The sequence below is a fragment of the Molossus molossus genome, unplaced genomic scaffold (assembly GCF_014108415.1).
Source record: "Molossus molossus isolate mMolMol1 unplaced genomic scaffold, mMolMol1.p scaffold_m16_p_13, whole genome shotgun sequence".
Taxonomy (NCBI): Eukaryota; Metazoa; Chordata; class Mammalia; order Chiroptera; family Molossidae; genus Molossus; species Molossus molossus.
In genome coordinates this window covers 17764941-17786504 of record NW_023425348.1, presented here as the reverse complement: position 1 = coordinate 17786504, position 21564 = coordinate 17764941, and the positions used below count along the sequence as shown (strand labels likewise).

At 37.8% G+C, this 21564-nt stretch overlaps 1 protein-coding gene across 1 annotated transcript in view; it reads left to right on the top strand.

The window, feature by feature from the left end:
* Positions 1-21564, top strand: part of ARHGAP20 (Rho GTPase activating protein 20) — a 125277-nt gene that overhangs the window by 8907 nt on the left and 94806 nt on the right. Inside the window, exon 2 of the mRNA XM_036258882.1 lies at positions 10940-11022. Within this exon, the coding sequence (XP_036114775.1) occupies positions 10940-11022 (83 nt within the window). The remainder of the gene's footprint in view (positions 1-10939; positions 11023-21564) is intronic.

The following is a 21564-nucleotide window of genomic DNA, read 5'->3' as shown; positions in this document are numbered from 1 at the left end:
TTTGGAAATTTGTGAGTTTTATGTCATTGTCATGTTTTATGTGAGGTGCTTCTGTTTCAGGAGCTCTTCAGCCAGGCTTGCTTTCTTTTGGAAAGCTTAGTATATTCTCCAAATTCATAGAACTATGTTTGAAAGTTATGTATGTGTGCACCGAATCCTGTGCCACAGGTGATTCCACTATGGAAAATCATATGTGTGGGAAACCCAGCTGAAAATTTCTTCATTCAGTAAACATGTCATATCATGAATCTTGAATGAAGGACAAAAACTCTTGCTTCCATAGTTATTTTTGCTTAAAATGTGAACACAGTAGTACATCTTAACATTACAAAAAAATTAATATTTTTGTGGCTCTATTATATTTTTTATAAAATGAAAGTTTATTTATATACATTTGTGTGAATCATTACTCAGTAATCATTAATTTTGAATATTGAGCATTCCAAGTCAAAATAGAAATTTGTAACTCATAGACTAAAAATTCACAAGTAACCAATACCTAAATAGTACATTTGTTGCTTTTGGTTGAAGTGAAAATTGTTGTAAAACAATTTGTCACTCCCTGTGATTTCAGCATTCTCCCAGGTTATGATTTGATGAAAGGTCCGCAGGGCAAAGGAGCATGTTCAGTAGACTAGCAGAAGTGAAATGACTGATAAAACCTGCAGAAAATAAAACCTCCAACTTCAGTAGTATAGGCATCTGATTCTTTCACAGCTCGTATCCTGCCATCCAGAACTTAGTGGTTATTCTTTTCAAAGTAGAGACATCTTGTGCCTTATAGGACCACATGTCATTTAATAAAAATATGTGATTATAAAGCTTATTTTCCTAGAAGGTATCAATAACTGAAAATGTACTAGATTTCAGTTTAAAGTGCCACCAAAACATGTTATAGACTATATATACACCCATGTGTATATACACTCATATGCACAGTGCTTTGAGGAAATATATGTACAGTTTATTACTGTCATCTGATAGAGTTTCCTGACTCATACCCTCATGTCTCCAGAGCATTTGGCAAAAACCTCTATTGTGGACTGAACATGTCCCCTCCAAACTCATATGTTGAAGCTCTGGTTTTCCAGGATGACACTATTTGGAAGTATGGGCATTTGGGAGATAATTAGATTAGATGAGGTCATGAGAACAGAATCCCCATGATGGTATTAGTGCCCTTATAAGAGATCAGATAGCTTGCCCTCTCTCTGTGTCCCCCATGTGAGGATACAGCAAGAAGACAGCTGTCTGCAGACCAGGAAAAGGGCCCTCACCAAGAACCTAATCTGTGGGCACCTTGACCTTGGACTTCCCAGGCTCCAGAACTGTGAGAAATGTCTGTTGTTTAAACTACCCAATATGCCCTGGCCGGTTTGGCTCAGCGGTTGGAGCATGGGCCTACGAACTGGAGAGTCCCAGGTTCGGTCCCCACTGGGGGCACATACCAAAAAAAAAAAAACTATTAAAGATAAACTACCCAATATGTGTTGTTTTTTTACATTAGGTTGAGCTGACTACCTCTAAAGTAAACTTTCATTGAGTGAAAAGTTTGCTCTCCTGTTCTTTCTGTTGCCCTCTCAAGTGTTCTAGATCACAGGCATGCTCCAGATTCCCACCTGTGCAGAATTCCTGCAAGGTGATGCTCAGTTTGCTAATGGCAATGCAGCAGTTTTCTGAAGCAGTCTAGGGTGGAGGTGATGTTTATCTCTTCTCTCCTTATGGAAGACTAGGCCGCAATGTGGGAGTCTGGAAAGGGAGCAGAGGCCACAGCCTTCTGTCAGCCACCAATAATGGGGCTTGTAGACAACACAGCCCAGTTCATTTCATAATTTTGTTTCAGTCTGATTTCTTTTATCTAGGACAAGTTTAGATTGGAAACATCCAACAACAGCAGAAATAACCCTATCAGCACTGTATGCCAGTGCTGTGCTGAGCAGCCTTGACCTAATTTTGACAGACAGCTGTCACATGGCACAACTGAAAGGTAAAACCTGTTTTTGGATATCTGGTCACTAGTGTGTGGACTCTGAAAATGGAATGTGTCCACATCAGCTCATATTTCAAAGATCTGAAAAACCCAGCTGCTCTGTGGCCTTCAGCTTTCCCTGTTTACCTGTGTCCTAATTTATACCTAGACAAGTGTTTGTATTTCCTCTTGTATCCCTATATTCACCCTCTTGAACCTCAGCTTCAACAGTAGCTATTACTGGGTTATACTCTAACTGAATCTGGATAGATGTGAGCCTGTTTTTTACTCTCATTTTATATACTCTTTGCCATTGTGGTGTTTGGATTTGATCACAGTACTCTTTCTCTCTGTATGAGGGAAGTGAGAAGTTGCTGGAAGACAGAGTTTCCCAGGCATTACAGATGTATCTGATACATCAGCCTAGCCCTTCAGCCTCCTTCAGACAGGTAGCTAGGTACTAGGGCAGCCTTTTGTTTATTGTAGTGTGCCACAGATGTACAAATACCACTTTGCATGGGTCATGATGTGAAAAATGTAGGAAAGCCCTGCCCTGAAAGGGATTATGAGGGAGAAGGCATTGATGATTGCCCTTTCTTACTCCATGGTGCTGCTAAAAGGGAACATGGCCCTGGCCGGTTTGGCTCAGCGGTTAGAGCGTCGGCCTGCGGTCCGGAGAGACCCGGGTTCGGTTCCCGCTAAGGGCATGTACCTTGGTTGCAGTTTGTCCCCGGCCCTGGTTGGTCGTGCGGGTGGCAGCCACTCGATGTGTCCCTTCACGTCGATGTTTCTCACTCTCTCTCTTCCTCTCTCTCCCTCCCACTCTGTACAAAAAAATGGAAAAATGTCCTCGGGTGAGGATAAAAAAATAAATAAATAAAATAAAAGTAAAAGGGAACATGACTAGATGTTGAAACTGGTGGCTTTGCCAAAGAGGAAAGTCCAGCCAACTTGAAGACCCATAGTGATACTCCAGAACACTGCATGGGTGGGATAGAGGCAGAGAAACAAAGAATAGTATATAAGGGAGTTATACCATCCTCATAATTATTTATGTACAGTTCTTATGTACTCTAAAGCATTACTCTGTTACATTATCACGGTGCTTTCCATGTCAGAGGACTTTCATATACAACCATCTTAATTCGATTCTTTGGGGGTAGGTTGAGTAGTTACATTTTTTTTTTATCCTCACCGGAGGACATTTTTTGCATTTATCTTCAGATAGAGCAAGAAAGAGAGAGAGAGTGAGAGACATCAATGTGAGAGAGACACATCTACTAGTTGCCACCCACACGACCCCAAGCGGGACTGGGGCCAAACTGTAACCGAGGTACGTGCCCTTAGTGGAAACCGAACCTGGAACTCTCTTGTCCACAGGCCGACACTCTAACCATTTAGCAAACCGGCCAAGGCAGTTATATCATTTTATAGAGAGGACTTTGAGACCTTAAGTGGTAGAATCAGGGTCTAGAATTTAGGTCTAATGTCTACAAGCCTCATGCCCATTTTTCTACATTACATTGATTCTCATGTTTATTATTTTATTTTAAAGTGATTGTTTCACAGAAAGAGGAAAGATAGCCAAAAGGTTTTTTTTTTTTTTAAATATTTCTCTCTCAACCTCAGGAAAGAACTTTTATTCCTTTACAGTAGTCTGTGTTGTGGTGAGATCTGTTCTAACCAAATGTTCAAAGTGACACTGGATGGGATGATTATACATAAATAGGAGATCATACACATCAGAGACCAACCAAATTGACAGTAGTGAGGTAAGAAGCTTCAGCTCACCCAGTGGTCAAAACATTTTTGTGATAATAGAACCTGAGAAGCAAGATTCAAGTTTAAGAATAATTTTCTCATTCCCCTGCAGGGCCAGTGTCTTTGAGGTATGTCTCCACAAATAAATGCTGCAGGCATGTAGGGAAGACAAGAAATCATACAGACTAGCCACCAAAGGATTAATAGTCAAATATGAATAAGCTAATTTGCAAATGTGATTAAGTATATTTTCTAGCCTTGAAACTTTAGAGTATTTAAAAGCTTTAATTAGAGCCCTTATTTTAATGCTATGCTAATTTTAAGTGTTGGAAAGTGACTTTAGTACATTTGACTTAAATTCAACTGAAATGCTTGAATTTTTCTTCATAACGTTACTGGAAAAAAACAAAGTATGAAAAATTACAGTTCATTTGACTTAAGTCTTTCATCCCATTCCTTTCTTTGGATAGCTTTTCTTTTCCTTTAATCTAACTAAGAATAACCAGATTCAGAGTGATTTAGAGGTTTCAAAAATAATACTGTATCTCTTGGTTGACATGAAGTTAAAATTCCAATGAAAGACTTCACATACATTGTTATGCAAACAGTCACCCTGCGCCTTCCTCCAGTGCCCTGCTCAGTGGTTCCACAGAGCAAATTCGCAATGCCTGAGTTGTTGCAAACAGAAGAAAAATCTTTTTTCTGCAGTTACGTGTTTACAACTGCATTTTCCTACATAGGCACACTATGCTACCAATTTACAGTCTCAGATATAGTCACTGTTAATTCCTTGACTTAACTCACAGGCACTGAGAATTTGCTCTGTGGAACCGCTGAGCAGGGCACGGAGGAATGGGCAGGGGTGACGGTGGCAGGGGGGCGTATTCCTCAGATCTCAGGAATTCAAATGGGCAGCCACTCAAACATTTAGTACAAAAACATCTTAGACAAAAAGAAAATAAGTTTCATTCTTATATATTATACTTCAGACGATTGTTATACAAGTAAAGAAAATTATACCTTCTGGTTATGAACCAGTTTGCTGGGGTGTTTGCTAGGAGTTTTGTGTATGTTGTGAGCGTTTTGTTTGTTTTTTTAACAGCTTTATTGAGATATAACTCGCATACCATACAGTTCACCCACTTACAATTCGGTGGCTTTAGTGTATTCACAGAGTTTTGCATCCATCACCACAGTCAATGTTAGGAAATTTTCATTACCCCAGAAAGCATAACCACAGCCTTAGCTATCACCTCCCCATCCCCTCATCTCCCCAAACCCTGGCAAGCACTAATCTACTAATATAATTTGCTTATTCTGTATATTTCCTATAAATGGAACCATATAATATGTGGTCTTTTGGAATTGATTTGATTAACATAATGTTTTCAAGAGTTATTCATGTTGCACATATCAGTACTTCTTTTATAGCCAAGTAATATTCCATTTTACGCATATACCACATTTTGTTTATTTGTTCATCAGTTAATACACATTGGAGTTGTCTCTACTTTTTAACTGTTATGAACAATGCTGCTGTGAACATTTTATTTTTGTGTGGACATGTTTTCATTCCTCTTGTACATACCATAGAGGAACTGCAGGATCAGGTGGTAGCTACCTTTAGCCATTTGTAGAACTTCCAAACTGTTTTTCAAGTGTGATAGCACCATTTTATAGTCCCACCAGCAGCACTTGTGTAGATTAGAGACATGACTGGAGGATCAGGAGACTGTCCAGTGTACCCACTTTCTCGTCAGCAACTGTTATTTAGCTGGCTTTTCTGTTCCAGTCATCCTGATGAGTATAAAGTGGTATTTCATGGTTTTGATTTGCGTTTCCCTGATGGCTAATGATGTTGAACATATTTTCATGTGCTATTTGGCTATTGTATATCTTCTTTGGAGAACTGTCTCTTCAGATCCTTTGCCCATTTTTAAATTGGCTTATTGAATTATAACAATTATTTATGTATTCTAGATAACAATATACAATATATTATGATTGACAGAACTATTCTCCCATTTTGTGGGTGTTCTTTTCACTTCTTAACAGTGTCCTTTGAAGTTTTTCATGTTGACAGTCATGTCTAATTTATATGTTTTTTTTCTTTTGTTGCTTGTGCCTTTGGTGTCATATTTAAGACACCATTGCCTAATCCAAGGTCACAAATATTTTTGTCTATGTTTCCTTCTGAAATTTTTGTAGTTTTTGCTCTTACTGTTAGGTATTTGATTCATTTTAAGCTAAGTTTTGTGTATGTTGTGAGATAGTCCAGCTTCATTCCTTTGCATGTGGGTATCCAGTTGTTCTGCCACCACTTATTGATAAGTAATAAAATTCATCTTCAGACAAATGTTTACCATGTGGCTCAAAGTGGTAAACATTGACACTATGTAAAAGATATAGTTTGCAGTGTGCAAAAATGACTCTTACCATCCTGCTCCATAGCAAACGCTTAAGTTGCCTTAATGACATCATCCCACCAGAGCCCCCCAAAGGTTTGTTTGTTTGTTTGTTTGTTTTTCTGTGTGTGTATTTGAGGGCACTAGTGTAGATATGGAGAATGAGTGGATTTTAAAATTCACACAAAACCTTTACTTATTGGGTGAACAGTTTGTGTCAGGCATTGTACTATGCACTGGAAAAGTAAAGACAGGCCTGCTGCAGAATGGAGTTCCAGTAAATAACTGTTAAAGGATGGGAGATAGATTGGAAAGAAGATATAGTCCCTGCTTTCTATAAAGGTACAGAAAAATATAATATAATATGAAAGGCTTTGACTGAAGCATGATATGTAAAGCAGGCTAGAAACACAGGAAATTGAATATATTGTTAATCCATCTGATTAAAATAGAATTGAAGTGGAAAGCACCTTGCAGATTAGCTGGTGATGTTGCTTGAGTTTTGTGTTATTATAGAAATCTTTAAAAAATTGATTACAGACATGTGTTTCTCATCTTGTGACTTCTGTTCATTCACTCGGGCAGACTAGATTTTGTGCCTTCATTACAGAGGAGACAGCTTAGAAAATCAGAGATCTAGTTTCTCTCTAGTGTTTATGGTATACTTTGCTAGTAAATAGCTGTTAGTAAAAACACAGCAGTTTTTAAAATTCAATTACTATTTATTTCCTTTTACAACTTTTTCCAAGCTCCTCCTCATCTTTCCTATATGGGGAGAAGGAATAAATAAAGGCTATTTATGTTTGTTTTTTTGTTTGTTAGCTCATATGAAACTCTTATTTAGTTTTTTAGACTGCATAAGACTAGGTAAATCATATGATATCAAGAAACTTGATCCCAGAAGATTAATGCAATTGAATTTTTTTGCCTAATATGTAGTTTATCAACTTAGAAAATAATATTAACTTTTTAAAAATTATTCATTTTCTGAATGGCAATCAGTATTTATGAGGTCATCTAGATATGAGCATCAAGATCTTGGACATTCTGAAAAATCACATTATGCATTGTGATTTTTAGGCTCACAAAGAAAACATACACTGTATTAAACCTGCCTTCTATTTCCTGTGAGGCAAAGAATCATAGTTTTCACTGTCACTGAATGACTATGAAATTTGTTGGTGATAATACAAGCACAGTCGCAACCTGTCCTGACAAGTTTGTACTATTGTACATTTGTAAGGAAATCAATAGCCCCATTCTATTTCCATGTATTGTATTTCACACAGGTTATAAACAAAGAGAAAATCCAAGTCTTTATTGGCTGAGAACAGATTCTTTAATATGGGAATTTGTTTAAAAGTTGCGATTGGCCCATTGTTTTGCTATACTTTTGAACAAAAGAAGGAGATTTGGGAATTTTGAAAGAATTAATACCTAAATTTATACATTAAGCCCTTGTTATATTGGCAACTCTTACGACATTACTTACAAGAGGAATGAATCCTCTGAATTCTGAATGTATAATGTAGGTAATGTTTATTTTTTTGCAAATCCAGGGCGAGTCTTTGGTGGACACTCACCGTGAGAATATCAGAACTAGAAGGTACCTAGGAAGCTGTGCAGTTCATATTTTTTCATTTTCTAGGCGAGGCGGTGGAGGCCTAGAAAAGGGGCTGGACTGCCTTGAGCTGCATAGCTCCTTAGTGGTAGAGTAAGTCTCCATACAAACAATAGGATCTCAAATAAATATAATGTTCTGCCTGTAGTTTGATTTCATTCTCTTGGATATGAATTCACTAGATGAAGTGGATACACTCCATTTGACTCCTCCTGCATCTGAAAATTTTGTAACTAAGAAAACAAAGTCTAATTACTGTGTATACAAATGATCCTCTCTATTCAAGCTAAATAAAAGCTCACTTACCAAAAATTTAAGGTCCTGTGTAACAGAGTACCTGAATTATATTTATATAATTCCTAGAAAAGAAAAAAAGTCCTCTTTTTTTCATTACAGCATGAAAAGCTATTTGAAAAGCATCTTTACAGAAGAAAATTTGTCTCCCCTCTTTGATAATCCATTCTCAAATTTAAGAACCATCACAGTCAGAAAGATTTCCTTATATCAGAAGGTTTCATATTTGGGTTCCATGAATCCCTAAGGAATCCATATTATGCAGGTTTCTGAACCCCCTGAAATTATGTGCATATTTAGTTCACAGCTTTTGTAAATTTCTTGAAGAACCGCTGCCCAAGGTCAGCCTGGATTCTCAGTCTCCAGTTTACTAGTTTCTTTTTGTCTTATCTTCCTTGGAAGATACTTCCTGTCCTCCATATTATAACTGCATTAATTTGGAAGTTATTAATGTTTCCAAATGAAGAATTTCAGATCAGTTTAACTTTTCTCATAGGCTCTTTTGTTCTTCCACATTTTAAATCATTTTTATGGCTGTCTTTGGAACTCTTTCCAAATTTTTTATAAACCTGAAAGTCAAGGAGCTCAAAATTAGAAATTATATATTAATGAAGATCTAGTTTAGGAGCTTGGATCCCCTGACAGTGAGGGGTTTCAGAGGGTTAGGGGCAGCAGAAGTAAGACTGCTGAGATGGGTCCAGGAATGCCTCCTCACCCCACACCCCACTAAGGCTGAGCAGACAGACCTTCAGCCTCAAAAGAGACAGAGGGTAAGGGCCCAGGTAAAGCTTAAAAGGATTATGGGTACATTTCAAAGCTCAAAGCATAGTAAACAGATCCTGAATAAAGGAGTCAGAATAGTGAGCAGGAAACAAGTCCAGACCTGAAGGTGAAACAGAATCCCACGGAAAATCTGTGTATGAACAGACTGCCACCTTTCTTAGTAAAAATTGATCCAATCAATCTTCCAGCATTGAGACTTCACTTGGGGCGGGTGCTTGTCTTCCAGATTTCCCTTTTCCAGTAACCTTTGCAGTCACACCAGCCTCCAGATGTTAGATTCCTGAGAGTTAAGTTCCCAAGAGGTGTGACTAATGCAAACAGTGGGATGAGGTTTACAAGCTGTAATATATGAAGTTGGTTATCAAAACGACTGGGGTTGGCAGGGATTACAGACAATTATGGGTCTCTGATGAACCTGTGGTTGGGCTTTCTCTCCAGAGGAAGGCACCAGACACATATTTTACAAATAACTTTATACACTTTAACCTGCCCTGAAACTGATTCATGGTTAATAACTCCTGGTCAAGAAATGTTGTAGTCTATATTTCTTATCTGTTTGTTTCCTGTCCTTTTATTAATGTTTTAAATAATTGTTTCAGTTGCTATCTGAGCTGAGCTAAGGAGGTTTAGGCATGCAGTTTCCACGTGGGAGCCAAAAGATTAATGGGGGAAACAGTAACACAGAGACCATGGCACTGGAGACAACAATAATTTGGGAGAGATCCTTGGAGGGATATGGTGAATTTGGGGGGTAAGAACTGCTCAAAGAAGTCCAGCAGTCCACCATCCCCTTCACACTGGATGATTCTACCTCGGTTCCTATGCTAGGGTCTAGGTTTTATTTTAGCAACTAAGAAGCAGTTTTTTTATGAATCATGTAATGCGATACTGATGCTGAGCCAGTTAGTCCTACATGGTTCTTTTAGCAGCATCCAGTTCCCAAGCATGACTAGCGTAGACCCTCAGGCCATAGGTGAGACCTCTGGCCAGAGAAGGGTGAGAGGGTAGAGCAGAAAGAATGGCTTTGGTAATACAGCCTGAATTTCACTCATGGCTCTTTGTGAGTATCGTTTATCTTACTCATCCATATTCACTGGCAGGCCCTCTGACTCTTATCTCGGGGTATTAAATATATAAAATGGGATTTAGAGAGTAATCATGTAGATAATTCAAGCTAAATAAAAGCTCACTTACCAAAAATTTAAGGTCCTCTGAAACAGAGTACCTGAATTATAGTTATATAATACCTAGAAAAAAGTCCTCTTTTTTTCATTACAGCAATGTGTGTGTGTGTGTGTGTGTGTGTGTGTGTGTGTATTTGAAGAAGGTATTTCAAAATCTGTAAATATTTAAATGTATAAGAATCTAGTTTCCCTCTTTTGCTTTAACTGTTTTTTTCTTCCTCTTCTTGATCTGTTCAAATCCTCTTTTCTTGAAGCCCAGTTTGGGGCCTATCCCCCTATAATACAGATAGTAGAACCTTCTCTGATGACAATTTGGAGTATAAATAAGATAATCCAGTTCTGCCTTTAGCACAGGACCTAGCACATAATAAGCAACAGGTATGTTAGCTGAAAAGGACGGTAGTGGTTATGATAATGCTTTTCCCAAATACTCTGGTCAGCATTTGACCTTATTCTCAGACCATAAAAAATATTTACTTTCGCCCTGGCCAGGTGTTTCAGTTGGTTGGAGCATCGCCCCATACACCAAAAAGGTTGCAGCTTTCATTTCTGGTCAGGACACATACCTAGGTTGAGGGTTTGATCCCCAGTTGGGGCACATACAGGAGGCAACTGATTGATGTTTCTCTCATCATATTGATATTCTCTCTTTCTCTCTCTCTCTCTCTCTCTCTCTCGCTCTCGCTCTCGCTCTCTCTCTAACATATCCTTGGATGAGGATTAAAAGAAAAATTACTTTCTGTACCACTTTTTGACACTTAGTATCCTGGTTTAGATGTTACTATTTTATCTCCATAATGAGATTGCAAACTTCTTCATAGACAAAGATAGGCAACATAAAACTTGCTGAATTCAATTGAAAATTGGCATTTACTTTCTTACAAGCCACATGGTCTTCATTTTGATTCTTTTTCCTCAGCAGAAAATGAAAACACTAGCAGAAAGGAGGAGGAGTGCTCCATCTCTTATCCTGGATAAAACCCTACAAAAGCGGCCTAGTACCAAGTAAGTGGAAAGCTTTGTGTTATACCTTTTGTATGTGCTACACATTTTTATGTGTGGAGTTGTTTGTTTTTTATCACAACCAGAATTTTCTGTTTAATAGTAGAAAATATGACTTCTGCTCTGAGGTTATTTAAGAAGGCCTATTCTTTTTGTGAATCATAGAGCATTTTAGAGCTGATATGTATGATCAGTTGTTTTGAAACTGATTCCAAAATGGATCTCACATCGTATAGTACACAAAAATGCAAGTTCTGCATACTGTTAAAGTTCATTTATAAAAATAATGAGAAATCAGAATACTAAAATATGAGTTTTTTAACCGCCATATATGGTTGGTGATGCATAAACCCTTGCCCCGTTCTTTATAATGAGATGATGCCTGTACATGGGCATAGGTGAATTTTACCAATGTTATATATGAAGAAAGATTAAGATTATTAAAAAATTGAATGCTGATTTCTTTTAGGCATTACTAGTTAAATTAATTAGTGGACTTATTAATGACATTTGAAGTGGAAAAACAACCTAAATATCTATTGAAATGGCCATTTGATCTGTTGGGGCTGAATACTATTTCAGTGAACCTTTTAAAGAAAATCTTTCATAATGTATAGAAATTGAATGGATAATCAATCATTAACATATTCATTGATTTTTAAATGACATTTTAACTCAGGAGTTTTATGGTCAAAGGAATCCTGTGATGATTTTCTCCTAATCTGTGAATCCTTTTATGTAAGTAGAAGTCCTTATCATCTTTTCTTAAAGTGAGGGTATATCTGATATTTCTATGACTGGTGTGCTAATTTAACATAAAATCTATGTGGAAGCATGGCAATTTTCTCAGTGCCAACAATAAATTATATAGCTAAATCCCAGTTAGTGAAATTTTTTAAATTCTTAGGTGATTCTTATACTCAGCAAGTTCTCAGACTCAGGCAGTTCCCACATGCCCCCAAAAGACACAAGCCTTGGTCATTGGTTGGTCAGAAAATATAAATTACTTTTAATGGAAGCCTCATAAAAAATTAATTAGGAAGATATTTTTCTGCCAAATAATTTAGTAATACATTTCAGTCCATATATAAATGATTTTTAGATTATTGTGTATCTTTGCATTAGTGTGGGTAAAAGACAATGGTTATATCTTCACAGTTTGTCCTTGATTACCTAGAAAATGCAGGAGAAAGTATTTTTTAAGGGAGGTAAAGAGAGGAAGCAGAAATATCAGTACAATTGTCTTTAATTCTATTATATATGTAAAAATACCTTATTTACTTTTTTTTTAAACAAACAGTTTAAGGTATAATTTCTTATTGGGAGCTTCTGGGATGGGCACGTGCTGGGCTTTTCATTTTAAAGTAGATTTCATAGCAGATAAGCTTTAGCCCGAGATCAGGGGTCAGTAGTGGCCCACCTACTGCCTCATGCAGGGTGAGAATCTATAACAATACAAGTGTAGCCCAGCTGGCGTGGCTCAGTGGATTCAGTATCGTCCCATGGACTGAAAGGTCCTGGTTCAATTATGGTCAGGGCACGTGCCTGGGTTGTGGGTTTGATCCCCAGTAGGGGGCTGCAGGAGGCAGCTGATGGATGTTTCTCTCACATTGATGCTTCTAGCTCTTTCTCCCTTCTCTCTAAAAAAACTCAATAAAAACATATTAAAAAAAAAAAGATACAAGTGTAGGCACTGAAAGCTCTTCTAGCCCAGTGGGAGGTACTAACCTCAGAGGACATTTTGAAATTTTGTGGAGCATTTGAGTTTGTCTCAGTGATTTAGCAGGCGGTGGCCAGAGATGCTAAACATCTTATAATGCACAGGACAGCCTACATAACAAAGAATTGTGTAGTTCCCGCATAACTTTTGAATGTTCCATATATGATATATATATGTGAAGGAGAAAACTTTATATAATTATCTACAACTATAATTAACTCTGTTTTATATATAAATACTGAGTGTTTCATATAGTTTCAGAAAACACTGAAATTTTCAGAAATGTAGCTACCTTGCATATCAAAAAATAATTGCATTTTGTATTGTTTGGAACCATTTCCCTTCATTTCCCTGTACTTATTGCATGGAATGGTTATCATCATCCTATTTCTCTTATATTTAAATGAATTAATTATAAATAGGTATAAACATCTGACTACTTCACTATCTTTTACTATGGTCATGCCTGAGCATCTACATATTGAAATACATAATTTATTATGAATTACTTTCATTTCATTTTCCTTTATATTACCATTAGGGTATTTTATTGATACTTTTGAAATTCTTCTAAATATCTGAATCTCATTTCAAGATAGAAAAGGAGGATTTGAAATAAATATATATATATACATACATAGACTTTTATAATAAAAAGGAGGCATGTGCTTTCATAGGATTAGCAGACAACTGTTGTAGGTGAAATGCCAGGTTAGAGAAAATGCTGACGCTTACCTGACTTACTGCAACTGTTTTGAGTTAGAGAACCAGTATGATAATGTGCGACCATCTCCCGCCCTTCTCCTGTCTCCGCATCACTCATGCAATAAGTGGTGCTTACATTAGAGCCACTTCCCCAAATCCTGTCTCAGAAATATGACAGGGTTTGTGTCAAAACAACCACAGATAAAAAAGTGTGTTTAAGTTGAAGTTTTCTATGTTTTCGTCTTCAGTTTATTTCCTATGAGTTTCTCTGGGTCAGTAATATGAGTGCACAGTGCTGGGGAATAGGACCATTACCTGTCTTATAGAAATAATGCTTTTCCTCTATGTAGTGTTGGTCGTTAACGTATGTGCCCACCCTCCACCCCACCACTAAAAAAAAAAAAACTGTTGGGTGTTGAATGTATATAAAATATTTGCAAGTAAAGTAATCCCAGGATTGGAAAGAAGCTAAAGGTCATCTAGTCCAGTGGTTTCCAAACCTAGGTCAGTATTTGCAGTGGGACCCAGGCATGTTTTTCAGAACCTCTTCATAATTTAAAAAAAAAAAAAGGCCTTGCCCTGGCCGGTTTGGCTCAGCGGTTGGAGCATCGGCCTGCAGTCCAGAGAGACCCGGGTTCGGTTTCCGCTAAGTTGCAGTTTGTCCCCAGCCCTGGTTGGTCGTGCGGGTGGCAGCCACTCAATGTGTCCCTTTCACGTCTATGTTTTTCTCTCTCTCTCTCTTCTTCTCTCTCCCTCCCACTCTATCTATACAAAAAATGGAAAAATGTCCTCGGGTGAGGATAAAAAAAAAAGGCCTTATACATACCTGGTGTTCAATTATTATTTGAGGATAAAAAAAAAAAGGCCATATACATACTTGGTGTTCAATTATTATTTGTTGGATGAATTAGTGAATGAGTAAGTGACTCCATTTCCAAACCAAAATAGGAATTTAATAAGTTAAATTGGTTTCTGACTTTCCTGCCCTCCTTTAAGCAGCTAATACATACGAGATTTTTCTTTTTTATTTGTATTATTTGTGAAATTATGGCTAGGGAAAAAGGAGGATTCCCTGTAATAAAATAATTCTAAGTTATTATTAGGAAGTTATTTCATGCACCAAAATAACCACAAGAACTCGTGTGTGGTCCAGAAATAGCACATATGTTGGCATTCTTGTGGCATTTCTTCATTGTTTACTTAAGGATAAATTCAAACTTTCCCTCCAGAAGTTCACTTGTTTTGATATGGCATTCAGCCCACCTTATAGAAGTTACATAAAAATGTACCCACTTTTTCTTAAAATTATAATGTTTGCACTTTTAAGCTGCTATTCACCTATTTCCATCCTTACCTCCAAGATAGTTTCTTATGTCTGTGCTGTTTGCAAGACCTTGTGCTAGCTGCTCTAAATATATTAACCTTTTAAATCTCTGCTCCGTGCTGCTGAGAGAAGACAAGGACAGTGCTGGAGAGGTACTGTGATCCAGGAGAGAGTGCTTGGTCTTTGGCTGGCTCTCCATCCTGATGTTCTGTGTGGCCCCAGATAAATAACCAATCTCTGAGTCTGTGTTTTCCCTGTAAAATATCAATCTAATGCTTGCACTATAGAATGTGAAATGAGGAAATAGCTGAAAATGCTTAGAAGATTAGCTTAGTTATTAGTTGCCTCTTTCCTTCCCTTAGATATATTTCATTTTCAAACTTTAAACACCCTATTTCATCCAGTGAAATCAAATTTGTTCACAAAAAGCACCTACTTGATTATCACAGCATTGTATAACTAAAGTGACCCCTTGAGCCTATCTCATTATGTAGTGGAAATTGAGTCAAAGACTTGCCCTACGTCACATAGTTAATCCAGCATTAGAGACAGGATTGGAAACCTGGGTCTTTGGTCTTGATGGAATATCCTTTGCATTATACAAGCAAAAGTTGTATGATATAGTGTCTCAGAGCCTGGATTCTAGAACCAAGTTGCCAGGTTCCAATCTCAGCAGTGTGCTCTTGGGTGACTTTTCAAACCAGAGACAATAAATAAAACCTACCTCATAAGGTTGTAAGGCAGACTGAGTAGGTTTTATATATGAAGACTAGTCTGTGGTACATAATCTATGCTCTATGTATAAAGGCTATTTATTATTATTACTAGCAATAATAGCAGTATTAACAACAGACGTAGAAATACACATTATCCTGGTACAGAGATTCTTCCCATAGCAGATGGAAAGTAAAAACTATGACAGATGCCATCTGGAAGCCAGCTAGATTCTAATATTAAGTTCATTTTAGCAAGACAGTTCCATTTCTCAGTCTTGCCTGAAGCAAGATTAGCTCCGAACATTTGGATTTATTCTCGATAGATCCTGACCACTCTTGAGGTCTCCCTAGGAAGAAGTTCAAAGTATATCTAGAATGATTTGGGGAAGTAAGGGCTTGAGACATGGAGGACTGACCTGGTTTGCTTGGCCACTTGAGGTGAAGAGGTTCATAGGTGCCAAAGCCATGAACCAAGATTAGACACACAGAGAGTTTGCTGGGAAGGATGCTGGGGTGAGAGAGCCAAATCAGACGGCATTGGAGAACTAGAAAAGCAGCTGTTTGCTAACTGACTTCTCCTTTCTGTTTGTCAGTTCACTCCTGTGGTGCGTGACTATACACACACCACACACCAACACACCAACATTGTCCTGCTCAGACTATCCCCCATTATGTGCTACAAATTCCTCATCATTTCATTTTTTTCCTGTCATGTTAGCATCATAATTCTAATATTAGTCTAAAGTAGATAACTTACCATACTTTCAAATGCAAGGGGAACATTTGTACTTCAGAGTAGTTTTGTGAGGATTGTGGTAAAATCTTACATAACAGAATGAGAAAAATGCCTCTTCCTGTGATAGGTCAGTGTGAACTCTCCACATATGGTAATTGGAATAAACTGAATGACCTCCTAAAAGCCACTGTTAGGCTGAGACTCTAAGATATTTATGTTAAGTTTAATGTAATTTAAAGGAAAAGTTGATTTAAAAGAGAAGTTATTAGACTTTCTTTTGGAATTCTGTAAACCTTCTGTACCTAGATATAGTGTCTTGTTATAAGACTTTTAAATTAAATTTTGAATTTTAGAGTTTGTTTATTTTAATATTTAAGGCTTTTTAAAATTGCTATAAACTACAGTTGACCCTTGAACAACATGGGTTTGAACTGCATGGGTCCACTTATCCCTGGATTTCCAATAAATACAGTTGACCCTCTGTATCTCCGGGTTTCACATTTGTGAATTCAACCAATCATGGGGCTGTATTTTCAGTGCTCAGTTGGGAATCCACAGATGCAGCAGGCCAACCATGTGCATTGTTCTAGGCCATTTTACGTAAGGGACTTGAGCATCCGTGGACTTTGATATCTGTGGGGCCCTAGAACTAATCACCTTCAGATACTGAGGGACAACTGTAGTTAAGTTTTATAGGAAACAAAAGTTACAGATAGATTTTCAACTGCACTGTTCTAAGTGCTCCTACCCTCTGCACTGTTTAAGGGTCAACTGTATACCAATATGTTATCTTAGGAAAAAAATCTGACCGCAGTGCTATTCATTGTGCTGCCTTGCATACATGCCATTTAGCTCTACAAAAGGCCTATCCCTACAGTGTTGGACACTGTGTTCTGAGGTTTGAATTGAGGGACCCACGGATAATGAGAAGAACACAAATTAGGAATTTATTACATGAAGAGTGCCAGCGGCATGCAAGATCCCTCCTTTCCTTGCAAGGAATATTTTCCAAAGTTGTAAAATTCATATGTAAAGGAAAGAGACAGCAATTGCTTTATAAGGTGGCAAAGTTGGCAAATTTTTACCAAAATGGAATGCATTGCTTTAAGCAAAAGGCTTTCCAGGCATACATATCACTTTATTCTTTTCAAACTACTTTTCATATTCGTTAAAAATGATCAAAATACATCTGTTCCTGGTGTGCTGTGCTGTTGTCTTATGGTGTGATTCTGGGAGGAAAGCTTTAGAAGATTATATTAAATCTCCCCACATTCTAGTTGCCTTTGACAGGGCCAAATTAATTTATTTTGCACTTGCAGAACAGAATACCTATTTAATTTCTTCATTTCATCTGTAGCCTAATTTGCTAATTGCAGTTATGACTCAATTTTATCTTTCATTTTGGCACCAGGGAAGCACTACCTCATTAGTGAATGTTTATTCACCCTTCCTCACCTCTCTCAACAGTGTCAGAGGTCTATCCTAAGACATCCTTACTGTATTGGGGTAGCTACTCCCTTCCCTAGAACAGCTAGGATTACCCAGAGGAGCTTTTGAATTTCATGATTGACTTTCCTTCAGAACCGTGGACGAAAGCACATATGAAAGAAGTGCAAGAATAATTGTTACTGCTGTTGAGAAGCCTCACACTATTGTGATTAAGAAAAGTGCAGGCTCTAGAGCCATTCTTCCTGGGTCTGAATTTGGCCCAGCTCCTTACCAGGCGTGAGAACTTTGGCAAATTCTTTATGCTCTGCAGGCCTCACTTTCCTCATCTGTAAAGTGGGGATAACCTCATAGGGGAAGGAATTAGAGTTAATATTATAATGTATCTGGCACACTACAAGTATTATATAAGATTTTTATTAAATAAGATTATTCAAGCCCTGGCAGGGTTGCTCAGTTGGTTGGAGCGTCATCCCATACACCAAAAGGTTGTGGGTTCAGTTCCTAGTCAGGGCACATACCTAGGCTGCAGGTTCTATCCCTGGTTGGGGCATGTACAGGAGGCAACCGATTGATGTTTCTCTCTCACATCAATGTTTCTTTCTGAAATCAGTAAAAACATATCTTCAGGTGAGGATTTAAAAAATAATAATAAAAAAATAAAATTATTCAAAATATATAAATCTTTATGTTGCCCTGTCATATGATATCTAATTTTTTTTAGTGTTCCTTATTTTCGCAACTTGACTGTCTGATTTTTGAGTGAAAGGGACCATGTTTTTTACTCTTCAAGTCTACATGTACAGTGTCATGTATAGAACACATATTCTATAAATTTTAGCTAAGCTGAATGAGTGGTCCTTTCTCCCCCTAGCTAACTAGATCATCTCTCAGTTGGAGTGGAAAGAGGGTAAGAGTCCACTGCTACCCAAGGAAGTAATATAGACAGTGTTCAAAAACCACACACAGAGGTGACAGTTCTGAGTGAGAATCTGTTTAGTGTATATTGATTTAATGCTCATCTGTATTGTGGACCACTGCCATTGGTCCTCTGACATGCAGCTTCTGGTGTGATGAGAACACACAGAGAGTGGATTCTAGTCCCAGCTCTCTTCACTAGATGATCTTGGTGGAGTCACTTAGCCTTTCTGCAACTAGGACTCTCCTCATCTATCAATGGTAGGGGGCAGGGAAGAGTGTAGTTGACTAAACCCTGTACATACTTCCTCCACCAGCCCCCAACTCTACAATTTTGTGTTTCTTTATGCTAACCATAACTCAGTCATAAGGAGAATGGAAAATAGTGTGTGAATAGTCATTATGAACCCTTTTATCACAACTCTGAAAACATCTTCAAGAGTATATCTGTCACACTGCTGAAAAATAAATGTACCTTTTATCCTCTTTCAGTGCAAAGGTCAAGCATTTGCTTATGTGGGATTTTTGGTCTGTTCATTGTCATAATGTCATTTTGATAGCCAGCCTCCACAGTGACCCCAGGGAGTCCTACTTCCTGTTAGTCGCTCTGTTGTCTGACCCCTTCCCACTTTGTATCAGAATGGATCTGTGTAACCAATAGCACGTGGCAAAAATGATGGTGTAGGTCATAAAAGACTGAGCTTCTGTCTCAGTGGCTCTCACACTCACTCTGTCTCTCTGAGCACTTGCTCTGGGTGAAGCCATGTCCTGAACCGCCCTATGGAGAGGCGTGCAAGGGGAGGAACTGAAGCCTCCAACCAACCACCACATAAGTGAGCTTGGAAACGGATCTTCCAACCCCAGTCAAGTCTTCAGAGATTGCAGCCCCAGCGTGACTGCATCCTCATGAGAAACCTGAGCCAGGTCCACCAGCTAAGCCACTTCCTGATTCATGACCCTCAGAAACTGTATGAAATAATAACTTTGTTGTTTTAAGCTGCTATGTATTGGGGTAATTTGTTATGTGACAATAACCAGTACAGTTATCTTCAAGTTATGAAACTAGCTTTCTAGACTATTTCTTCCATGTACCTTATGGGAACAGATACTGTTTCCATTTATGAATGGAAATGCTTATTCCCCATATATTGTAATTTTTTGGAAAAGGGGCCAGACGACATTCTTTCTTTCTAATCAGCTTTATTGAGATACAGTTCATAAAGTATACAATCCAATGGTTTTTAGTATATTCACGGAGTTATGCAGCTATCACCACAATCCTGAAGCATTATCATCCCTCCTAAAAGAAACCCCTTAGCCATTAGCTGTCATTCCTCATTCTCTCCCATGTCCCTTCCCTTATCTCCAGCTCTAAACAGCCACTGATCTCTTTTCTGTCTCTAGCTTTGCCTCTTTAGGACATTTTATGTAAATCCAGTCATGCACTGTGGACTTTTGTGACTGGCTTCTTTCAGTTAGCATAATTTAATGTTTTCAAGGTTCATCCATGTTGCAGCTTGTATCAGTACTTCATTACTTCATTAAGTTTCAAATAATATTTCATTATATGGATAGATATACCACGTCTTGTTCATTCATTCATCAGTTGATGAATATTTGGGTTATTTCCACCTTTTGGCTATTATGAATAATGCTGCTGTGAACATTCACGTACAAGTTTTTGGATAGACATAACGTTTCACTAGTCTTTGATATATACCTAGGAGTGGAATTGTTTGGTTATATGATAATGCTATGTTTAGCTTTTGAGCACCTACCAAACTATTTTCCAAGGCAGCTGCACCGTTTTACATTCCCATTGGCGATGTCTGAAAGTTCTAATTTCTACACATCCTTAGCAGCCCTTGTTATTTTCCATGTTTTTGACTATAGTCATCTTAGAGGTATCTGGGAAAATCTAAGGGCTCCATCTCATTTGTTTGTCTTAGGGATCACTATTCTATGTTCTTGTCCAATATCTGAAATAATTTTTTCATTTTTTTTCTTTAAAAGTTTAAGTTATTCTTGCATATTTGGGAACTGAAATCTTTATTTTTTTTATTTAATTTTTTTTATTAATTTATTTTTGTTACAGATGTTTCTACTTTTTCCCCCACTGACACCCTCCTACCGATCCCCCCACCCCCATTCCCCAGCATTGTTTTCTGTGTCTATGGTTACACATACATGTATATAAGTTCTGTGGTTTATCTCTTCCCTCCCCCGCCACCCCCCCTTCCGACCTCCTCTTCTAAGGATGGTCAGTCTGTACCGTACTTTTACGGCTCTGGGGCTATTTTGTTCATCAGTTTCTTTTGTTCATTATATTCCACAAATAAGTGAGATCATGTGATATTTGTCTTTCTCTGATTGGCTTGTTCTGCTTAGCATAATACTCTCCAGGTCCCTCCATGTTGTCTCAAAGGATAAGAGACTTTTCTTTCTTATAGCTGAATAGTGTTCCATTGTATATATGTAGCACAGCTTTTTTATCCACTCATCTCTTGATGGACACTTGGACTGTTTCCAGATCTTAGCTATTGTAAATAGTGCTGTTATGAACATAGGGGTACATATATTTTTTCTGATTGGTGTTTCAAGCTTCTTAGGGTATATTCCTAAAAGTGAGATCACTGGGTCAAGTGGTAGATCAATTTTTAATTTTTTGAGGTAACACCATATTGTTTTTCATAGAGGCTGCACCAGTCTGCATTCCCACCAGCAGTGTACTAGAATCCCCTTTTCTCCACACCCTCGCCAGTACTTGTTGTTTGATGATTTGTTGATGGCAGCCATTCTGACAAGTGTGAGGTGATGCCTCATAGTAGTTTTAATTTACATCTCTGATGATTAGTGACATTGAATATTTTTTTATGTGTCTCCTGGACATTTGTATGTCCTGTTTAGAGAGGTGTCTATTTAGTTCCTCTGCCCATTTTTTTATTGGGTTCTTTGTCTTCCTTTTGTTGAGTTGTATGAA